The 10,330-nt window shown below is 40.7% G+C and overlaps 1 protein-coding gene across 1 annotated transcript; it reads right to left on the reverse strand.

Annotated features, from left to right (window-relative positions):
• Positions 1-385: 385 nt before the first annotated feature.
• Positions 386-7,437, reverse strand: LOC117450988 (cytochrome P450 2G1-like). Its single transcript, XM_071204111.1, has 9 exons — positions 6,693-7,437; positions 6,399-6,561; positions 6,114-6,263; positions 3,189-3,349; positions 2,676-2,852; positions 2,128-2,269; positions 1,846-2,030; positions 1,622-1,763; positions 386-1,461 (listed from the first exon to the last, which is right to left on the reverse strand). The coding sequence occupies exons 1-9, from the start codon at positions 6,861-6,863 to the stop codon at positions 1,280-1,282; spliced, it is 1,473 nt and encodes a 490-aa protein (XP_071060212.1). The 5' UTR covers positions 6,864-7,437; the 3' UTR covers positions 386-1,279.
• Between the last annotated feature and the right edge of the window lie 2,893 nt (positions 7,438-10,330).

Here is a 10,330-nt window from a genome sequence, read left to right on the forward strand (position 1 = left end):
CCGCCTCGGCTCCGCCTCTTTGCCCTTATTTGGAGCAGGCTGGAACAGGCGGGAGTTGAACTCTGACGTCACTGTCGAGCCGTTAGTGGCCGACTCCGCCTACTAAGGGCTTCTCGGCAACTCTGTAGAATCCTATGGGTGACGTCACGGACCCTACGTCCATTTATATATACAGTCTATGATTTTTTGTTAAAGCACTTAAGATATTCATTACTATCGGGATGTTAAGAGCATTTCATGGAATATAACAACAATATAACAAGTGTATCTCGAGCCGGTTTCTCAAACTTACCTACCCCACCTTTAAGTAAAAGTACCAATACAAGTGAAAGTCCTGCATTCAAAATCTTACTTAAGAAAAAGTACAAAAGTAGTATCAGCATAATTAATAAGAATCAAAAATCCTTTATTTGTCCGCAACGGGGAAAATTACATTTAACAACATCAGATAGTGCAGGTAAAGTGAGGAGAATAGACTTACATATTTAAAAAGCATTTTACTGTTGTCGACAAACAAAGTTCTGTTTGACTTTCTGTAAAATATTTAAATAATTGGACTCTTATGTGGCTTAAAGAGTTAGTCCGCTAGTTTATTTTGTAGAGATGCATTTTGTTAAAAGCAGCTAAAGATGACTAATACATGTAGTGGAGTAGAAGTTTAAAGAACAATTAAATGGAAATACTCAAGTAAAGTTTCCACCTCTGGAAAGACGTTTTACAGGTCAAAGGAAAAGGACTCAAATGTACCTTATCTCTTTCAAGGTTCAGTGATCTGACTTTGATTGAAATGCCAATGGAAGGCAGAGATTTTTATAATCTTTTAAAAAGAGATCATATATTTGATGTGTTGGGTGTTTTTGTTCTTGTTTGATAGATTTTCTTCCAATGAAATTTTACTTGGAATAAATTCAGTAAATACACAAACACAACAAAGACTTTCCAACAGGTATACAGAAGTAATCTATTGCCATGTGTATGTATACAAATCCATATTTCAGAAATACTTTTTTTTGTTTTTGTTTAAGACGGCATGTTGATAGTTAATTGAGTAACTAAGAATTGTTAAAAGACAACCAAAGCAGAAGATAAGAGGATGCATAATCATTCCGGCTGTTCCCTTATGTTGTATCTTTACAGTATGTGTCTGCCAGGTAACAGCAAACATCATCTTTACAGCAAACAGTGCAAAATCACAAAAAAGCAATATATGTGATCGAGTTGTCCTCGACTCAGAATGCTTCAATCAATGATAAGCTCAGTCTAAATGGACTTCCTGTTCTCAACGCGGCGTGGCGATGATCTCGGAGGAGCGAGGTATATTGGCGAAGCTGCTGAACTCTGGATTGAGGTTGATGGTGTCGGGGCCTCCAGTGCAGGAAAAAGTGAAATTCTGCAGCAGTGACACTAGGAAGATAAAAAGCTCCATGCGAGCCAGAGACTCGCCAGCACAGGCTCTCTTCCCTGTGAAGAGATAAAACCACAAACTTCAAAATGAAAATACAATTGCGTTTACGATTGTTACTGGCCATTGAGTCAGGTTTTAGCAAAAAAAACTACTAATATTAATATTCCTCAGCATGCTAAGGGTTGATGTATCAACTGGTGGAATGCCGCATTTTACCTGCAGAAAAAGGCATGAAAGAAGGATTTTTCTTAAAGTTGTCATTCTGGTCCAGGAAGTGCTTAGGGTTGAAGGTCCAGGGAGTCTCCCAATGCTTTTCCTCTTTCAGCACAGAGTGAAGCAAAGGAATAATCACAGTGTCCTATTAAGACATGTGAGAGATATGTTAGTGTAATAAGGATTTGTCTCTGTCATTGGATATTATATCTTGGGATGGACAATACCTTGGGGATTGTGTAACCCCTGAAAGAGATGTCATGGAGAGCGTAGTGAGGGAGGCTGAATGGGCCATTGTCCAGAAAGCGCTGCACCTCATGGATGACTGCATCAGTAAAGGGGAGGGACTTCCTGTTCTCCATGCTAGGACAACTTTGTCCAATCACAGTGTCAATCTCATGCTGCATTTTCTCTGTACGGGAGCAAGCAAAACATTAAAGGTAAATACTGGATTATAGATGTTTGTAGAACTGGTCAAAAAGGGCTGTGTTTCCTGTTGGGGGACTTACCCTGAATGTCTGGGTATTTTATGAACAAACTGAGAGCATATCTAATGGTTGAGCTGGTTGTTTCCGTTCCTGCCAGGAAGAGAAACAGCACAGTCGAGACCAAGTTTTCATGGTGGAACTCCGTTGAAGGAATGTCCTTTTCCTGAGATGTTATATTGGTATAAATAATACAAAATGCACAGCAAACAGCGAATATATATTTTTCTGATGACATCTGCCATAGTACATCAGGGAAACCTTTCTTAGCATCCAAATTAATGTGAAGGTATGTCTAATTGGATACAGAGGAATTTTAAGAAATTCCAGGATCAAAGTTATACTGCGCAGTGTGGTCTCGGGTTTCTTAAAGGTCCCATGTCATGGCCATTTCTACTGATCATAATTCCATTGTTGAGGTCTACTAGAATAGATTTACATTGTTCAATGTTCCAAAATCACATTGGTTTCTCTCACAGCATCTCTGTATAGTATGTGTATTCACTCTCTGTCCTACACGCCTTGTTGGCTTGACATGGGACCCTTAAACAAAGCAAATTGTCCAGTCCTACCTGATTGCTTCGGATGAGAAAGCTGTCAATAAAGTCCCTCGGTGAGCTTGGGTCCATTGTCTCTTTGTGCTCTTGGATCTGCATGGACACAAACCCTCTTATCTCCTCAATCCGGGCAAAAACAGTGTTATGGCTGCCGGGAAGATGCTCCACGATAAGGGGAAAGACGTTGTACATCTGTATCAGGGAGGCAGACAGTACACTCAAGCTTTGTTCCACAGGGGTTCATAATGTATTCAGTGTGTTGTGGCTATCGTTGCAAAATGCTGTATATTATTGTTAAGCTGCATTCACATGAAACGCAATGTGAATTTCATTAAATAATTTAAACTTTGAGCGCAGCGCTTGGAGACAATTTTGAGCGATTGTGCTAAAGCGTCAGCAGAGGCACACAGTATGATGTGAATGCATCTTTACAGTATTCTCTCTGAATATTTCCACCATTACCTGTCCCAACTTCTATTTAACTTAATCATAGACATGATATTAAGTAGGATTCGGGCCTCCCCTTACCTGACCCCAGGGACTACTAGCAAATCTCAAGGTGTTTGTTATTATCTGCAGAAGAGACAGGAACTTCTCATCTTCATATTTGAAGCGCTGGCCAAACACCAGGCAGCAGATCACGTTGGACACGCTGAGACTCAACAAGAATGAGGGGTCCAATGGCTTGGCTGGAAGGGAAGAGGGAAACACAGTTGGACTCATCTTACAAAAGGTGGTGTTGGCAGGTCACAACATCCATTGAGAATTCATCTTACCTGCCATACAACTGTTTTTCAAATGCTAAAAACGGCTAACTTTGCTGGGGTTTGAACATGTTTAAGCTCACTTTGGATGTGTTAGAAGAACTATGGTTAGAACCAGCGTTTTTGTTTAATTTAAATACTATATAAAAAAGGTGGTATCTGTTAATGTCACAACACTGTAAGAAGTCAATCAATAGTAGGCTAACTAATACAAAGTCAAACAGTATCAATTTCATTAAGAACTAATGGTAACATTATATTTTTACCATTAGTATTTCAAGGCTAGCAGAAAAACATGCATTATGGAGGGGACTTATTATTGTATTAGTAGCTATACAGTAAAAGTACTTATTTTTCTTTCTGGTAGAAGTCAAACTAGAACCGAGTCCAACAGTGTCAGTTTCCTTAAGAACTTGTGGTAACAAATATTTGTATCACTCGTCAAATATAGCTGGAATAATGAAGAGCAGCTGATTTGAAAAAACAAACTCGAGAGGCGGCGGAGTGACCACAGTGCAGAATCGCTGTAGGCTATAGTTTAAATCTCCTAACAATGTTGTCCATTTTAGACAGCGGCTTATTATATTTACAGCCCTCAATAACATCTATTTTCTGGGCTCAATATGTGTCTTGGCCGTTTTCGTTGTGATAGCTAAATTGTAAATTCCGCTTGTTTATAATAATCACCGTTCCTTCAGCAGGATACTGTAGTGATTCAAAGTGTGATTTCAGCAAACGAGTGCTTTTGTTTTGAAATCACTTCCGTTAGTTTCGCCCCGCCCCAAAAAAGCCTCTCAGACGCACTTCCGTTTACTAACTTTACTTGTTTAATAAAGAAAAACAAATGGACGGTATACACGGATTGAAGTCCAACTACCATTCAACCTTGCGTGGGTTTTAGTTGAGGATATCAATATCCACCAAACTCTTAGCCTTAATGTAGGTCATTACCTGTTAATGATCAACATATCATTTTAAAATATTCAGTTTGTGGCTTGCCAATTGTTCAGATTTAAATAAAGCTTAAAATGTTTCATTTGCTTTCTTAGTCAATCAAGGCTTTAAATCAGGGGTGCCCAACCTTTTTTGAACCGAGAGCTACTTTTAAAGTTGCCAGTCTGCCGAGATCTACCAGTCCAAATAGAGAGGCGTAGCCATTACTGACAGCCTACTGCCAGGTAAATACACACTTCTACTTGTATAAAACTGACCTTCGTACGATTAATACTTCATAAAATACTGCAGATCCTTTATCTTTCCTCTTTCTAATCTACACACATACAAGTATTTAACTGAAGTTACACAACAGTGTTGTTGATACAGAGTTGGAGTTTATTCACACGTCACATACTACAGTGGGTAATGTTTTCAAGAAGCATTGAACAGTGCTGCCACATATGACACAGGAAAAAAGAAAATACTCTGAACCCTTTCTTTGCCATTATATATATATATATATATATAGTGTTGCTACAAAAGTATAAATTAGGCTTACTAATAAGACAACTCAGATCTGAAGCTACACAGGAATCTGCTGCCAAAGTGCAATAAAAAAGACTAAATTAATAGAATCAAACCCTTTTTTTTGTTGCATTTTAGTCGAGTATACAAATAAATGCCTTTAAAATAGGATGCAAGCAACACTAGTTTCTTAACCTGAATTGATAATAGACTATAATCAATTTAAACAGAACAGATCTTAATGTTTGCATTCTTATACCATTTTGTACAATAATTATAATGAATAAGTTCAAACAAACAAAAACTTACAGCTGATTAATAACGGTATCTAACTTGAGTTTGTATTGTATCAAAAACCTGTTGAAATGCTTCTGTTATTTTTACTGTCCCCCAAAAGCGCGTCGCAGCCTCCAGGAAAGCTTCTTTCACAACTTCGCTGTCTTTGAAAGACTTCATGTGTTTCGCAAGAACGTGACTGACACGATAAGATGCTCTGGTAGCAGCCTTGCTCTTGTTGTTGCGCCTGGTGAAAATGGATTGCGGTGCATTTAGCTGTCCTCTCAGGCCCCTCCCATTTGGAGCGTAGGGCAGAATGAGGAGGGAATTCCGTCTCGTCGCGTTTGTGCACTGTTTTGAAATGCCGCTCCTAAAAGACCCTTCTTCGATAAAGCCACGCTCGCATTGCAGATGAGACAGATGGACTTTGAATTGGAATAGATACAAAAAGAATCATCCTCCCACTCGGAGTGAAAATGATATATTTGGGGCTTTTTTGCGGTGTTGTGTGTGTGCGGACTGTCACTCCTGTTGACACGGACAACGTCAGCGAACTAGTGCCCACTGCCCACAAGCCACGCCCCGACACATGGGGACACGCCGGCCAATCACAAAGCTTTGATGCGTTCAAGTGCATTATTCTGGCACAGGAAGATTATGTTATAGGACATTAACGATACAACTGAATATTGTTGTTCTATTTTTAGACACATCTCGCGATCGACTGGGAATCTCCCCGCGATCGACCGGTCGATCGCGATCGACTGGTTGGGCACCCCTGCTTTAAATGAAGGTTCACTGTTTAAGCCGATTGTGTAACATAGTCTATGTTTACTCTGAACCAACCGCCATCAAAAAGAGATAGCCTAAGGCTTAAAGAGTGCAGCTGAAGCAAGAGAGATGCAAACATCCGAGCAATGCTTCCAGTCTCCCACAACAGCTGAAAACACACCTTTGAACGTTTTTAAGCGATCACTCAAATGTTGGCTCTCTTCTTGGATCCACTGTTCCATGCCTTTGCGTCCCATCCCAAAGTCTCGTAAGGTTGTCTGTGTGAAACGTCGAAGTTGGCGCCAGCTTTCCCCGTTACTGATCCCCAAACCTGACAAAAGGAAATGGTTGTTTTGTGACGATCTGAGGTCTTATAGATACATGTAAACACAGAGACATGCAGACCTAAAACCATTCGGAAATCACTTGTCCCTTGACAAAGAAACATTATTTGTGCTGTTGTTACCGTAGCCACTGGTCACTTTCATCAGAATCGGCAGTGGACCTCTGCCAGTGAAGTCATCTGCATGGTCCACCAGAGCCTCTTTCACGGCATCGTATCCTACCAGAACAACCACCCGCTGCCAGCCCAGGTACACTGTTATCACAGGACCGTAGGTTTCACTGAACTAGAAAACACATTGGGGAAATTAAAGGCTGCAAATTAACTATTGCTTTTGTAATGCAAATGTTTCCTTGTGATAAAAAATCAGTTTGACGTCGTCTCTCATTATTCTTGTCCGATTACATTTAGTCTTACCTTGAGAAAGCTTTTAAAAGGTGCATTTTTGTCAAGCTGTGGCAGGTTTCCTACTAGAGGAAGCGCATAGGGTCCTGGAGGCAGGCGATACTTTCTTCTGTTTTTGACACTGCACAGCCACAACAGAGCTACGATCAGCCCTGCCAAGATCACTGTTGTTGAAAAGTCCATAATGCTCTTAACACTTCGTCCTCTTGAATCTCTGCTGCTCAACCGATCTCTAAATGCTTGAATCCTTTCATTGGAGCTTATATTTAAATGGGTGTGTATCTTTTACAGCATGTTGGCAGGAGCGCTGCATTAGGACACAGGTCAGCCATGTGACACTCCTTGCTAATTTCCTGCCTTAACTCCACAAACAAACTAAACACATTATAAATGCCCAGGGCCATCTCTCCCTACAGGCCGATCATGCAGGCTGCATTTTTGGATGGGGGATTCATTTTTGTCCATTTTTTAACAAATGGGGTTGGGGGGATGAGTAACATTTAACTCAACATTCCTGTTTTCGTTCTTCAATTAAACAAATAATTGTTCAATACAATAATAAAAACTTGTTCTGTTCTACTTTCTTTCTTTTTTTAAATCAGTTGAAATGTCATGTTTTTTGTTTCATTTTGCATCGAATATTTCCAAAATCCCCCAGCTTAACTTCCCATGGAAACTTTCCGGAAATGTTTCTCCCCTTTGAATATGGGATTAGTTTTGTATCATAAAGATAAAGCAACACTTTCTCAGAATAAAGCAAAACTATGAGTTTAAAAGAAAAAAAACTGAGTCAAGCAAAATAAAATAAAATTTAAAAATAAAACTATAAGTTACAAACAAATCATTTGTGTAATCATGTAAACTATATGTCTTTTTTCTTTGTTTTAACATAAATGGTAAATGGACTGTACTTATACAGCGCTTTATCCAGTCTTTAAGACCCCTCAAAGCGCTTTACATACTACATGTCACCCATTCATACTGAGCAGTGTATGTTAGGACATGCACTAACATGCATACATATTCACACACCGTTGGCCATGCCATCGGGAGCAACTCAGGGTTAAGTATCTTGCTCAAGGATACATCGACATGTTGACTGCATGGGCTGGGATCGAACCCACAACCTTCTGGTTGAAAGACGACCACAGTCGCCCTAGGTATAAACTTAGGTTTTTGTTTGCAGTTCTTGTGTCTTCTTTCTCAATGATCACACTTTTGCTCTCGCTGCAGCTCTCTCGTTTGCGCTCCCTCATTTTTTGTTTGAGATTCTGACACAAACCTCCCAGGTGGGCGGGACTTTCAGGAGTGCGTCCCCATTGGCTACTAGCTTAATCTGTTATCTGTAAACGTTCCCTATATCTACTAATTTAGGGATAATCCACTGACATCCTTTAATACACATGTTAATTTGAATCAGATGTACTGATAATATCCGCAATATAAATCTTTAAACTTCTTCTTACCTTCACGAACGGTCTATTATGCTGCAACTCTACAGCTCTGCTAGCCTTGGCGCTAACTTCCGGGGAACGATTGAGAGGCTCCACGATCCGCCATTGCTGTACAAATGTGGTCCATTGGAGTGAACGGAGATGACGTAACTCTCAGTCTATATGGCGCTGGTTCAAAGTTAATAGAGATGTCCCGATCCGATCACGTGATCGGGGATCGGAGCCGATCATGTAATTTTCAAAAAGATCGGAATCGGGAGAAAAAAATCGGGGATCGGGATTTTTTTTTTTTTTTTAATAAAATATTTTTTTTAATTTAATGTTACAAAACAAAAATGACCATGTCCACGTCTTAAAGTCATCCTGAGGACTTAGTTTTGGTTTAAAATTACACAACATCATGTATGTGTTGCTTTCTTTGGGCTTGTTTTCAGACCTGGTTGCTTATTCCTCTGAAATCTGGCAACAGAGTGGGCGCAGTGTCTAATAGTAGCAGTAAGCTAACGAGAGGCTACGTTCAGCTGGTGACTCGGGAGTCGGGACAGAGAAAATGTCAGGAGTTTGGAAGTATTATAAAATTGAAAGCGAAGGCAGTGTAACAGCCAGATGCAATGTTTGCAAGGCAGAGGTTCCGCGTGGTGGAAAGAACAGAGCTACTTTCAACACGACCAATCTAATACGCCACCTGAGAAACAAACACCAACAACAACAGGACGAGTACACAGCGGCCACTCAGGTAACGGCACTGAAACAACCAACACTTTTAAAAGGAAAGAGAAACTGCCCCAGAACAGAGAAAAGGCCAAAGAAATTACAGCCAAGATAGCTGAAATCATCGCGTTGGATGACCAGTCGTTATCGGTTACCTTTTGTTTCTCTTAATGCAGGCCTATTCAAATGGCGGCCCGCGGGCCAGATGCGGCCCAGAACCAACTCCCGAGTGGCCCAGCCTCTCGTGCCCAAATTCCTACACTAGTACAGACCATGAACGCAACACTCCGCGTTGCTAGAAACCACCAAACCACAACGCAGCACGTTTTTTGAAAGTGCATCTAGTGGTGCTAGTAACGGTGGTCCTATGATAGCAACTCTAAAACATGTCTCTCTCAACTCTGAAGTGTAAACAAAGACAAAACGGTCATTGATCTTGTGGAGCAGATGCGCGAGTCATTGCCCAAGTCAAGCTGGACCTTTTCGCGACCGACTTGAGTACGGGTCGGATGCTGCATTTTCCGACGCTCCACAAACACATCACATCCCCGGCACAAATCACGGATGTGATGACAGATTTCATTGCGAGGTTGAAAGAGAACTTTGGTCAATTGGATGGACTTGCTCTGCCCACAGAGGTGATGGGCTTTGTCAGAGACCCCTTCACTGTTGCAATGGAGGGGGGCGTATCCACCAGAGCAAAGGAAGTGGTCCCCTCCATCGACGAGGGGAAATGTACACTGAAACTTATTGACATGCATTCATCCGTAACCGGATGCCCCAAGCGCAGCGCACTAACGGGCCAGCGAAGTTTTGGAGTGATGTCAACAAACAGCAGTTCCCTTCGTTCAGAAAGTAGCGATCTGTGTGCTCAGTATGTTTGGATCAACATACAAATGTGAGTCAAGCTTTTCACACATGAACTCAATCAAAAGTAGCACTCGCTGCTCCCTGACTGACAGCACTCTTCACCAATGTCTTAGGATTGCATTGACATCCTATGAGCCAAACATCACTGCTCTTGTTCAAAACTAAAAATGTCACTTCTCCCATTGAGAAAGTCAGCGATGACACATGATCACACATGCGGTGATAGTAAGCACCTAGTTTACCATAGTAGACGTGTAGTGTAGTATTCATTCATGTTAGTTACCCTTATCCCTTGTTATGGGTTTGTGCACTGAAGGGTTTGACAGTTATTTTTGTATTTAAATGCACTTTGTAATGTGTCTGGGTCGAAAAAAATTATCTGAATATTTTACTTCTAAAGCGAACACATGTAATGCTACAACTGTGCACTTTTTTTTTATGCACTTTGAGATGCCTCAGATTCTGTTAAATTAATGCTAATTTGTTGTGTTTTTATGCACTTTTGTTAGATGAACAATGAATACAAATGGCATGTTTTTCATCGCAGTAATATGTGTTGGTTTAAAATGTGTCATTACCCGCTTTTTACAGGCCGCTGAATGTCTGGCCCAGCTG

This window comes from Pseudochaenichthys georgianus, chromosome 8 (assembly GCF_902827115.2).
Source record: "Pseudochaenichthys georgianus chromosome 8, fPseGeo1.2, whole genome shotgun sequence".
Lineage (NCBI taxonomy): Eukaryota > Metazoa > Chordata > Actinopteri > Perciformes > Channichthyidae > Pseudochaenichthys > Pseudochaenichthys georgianus.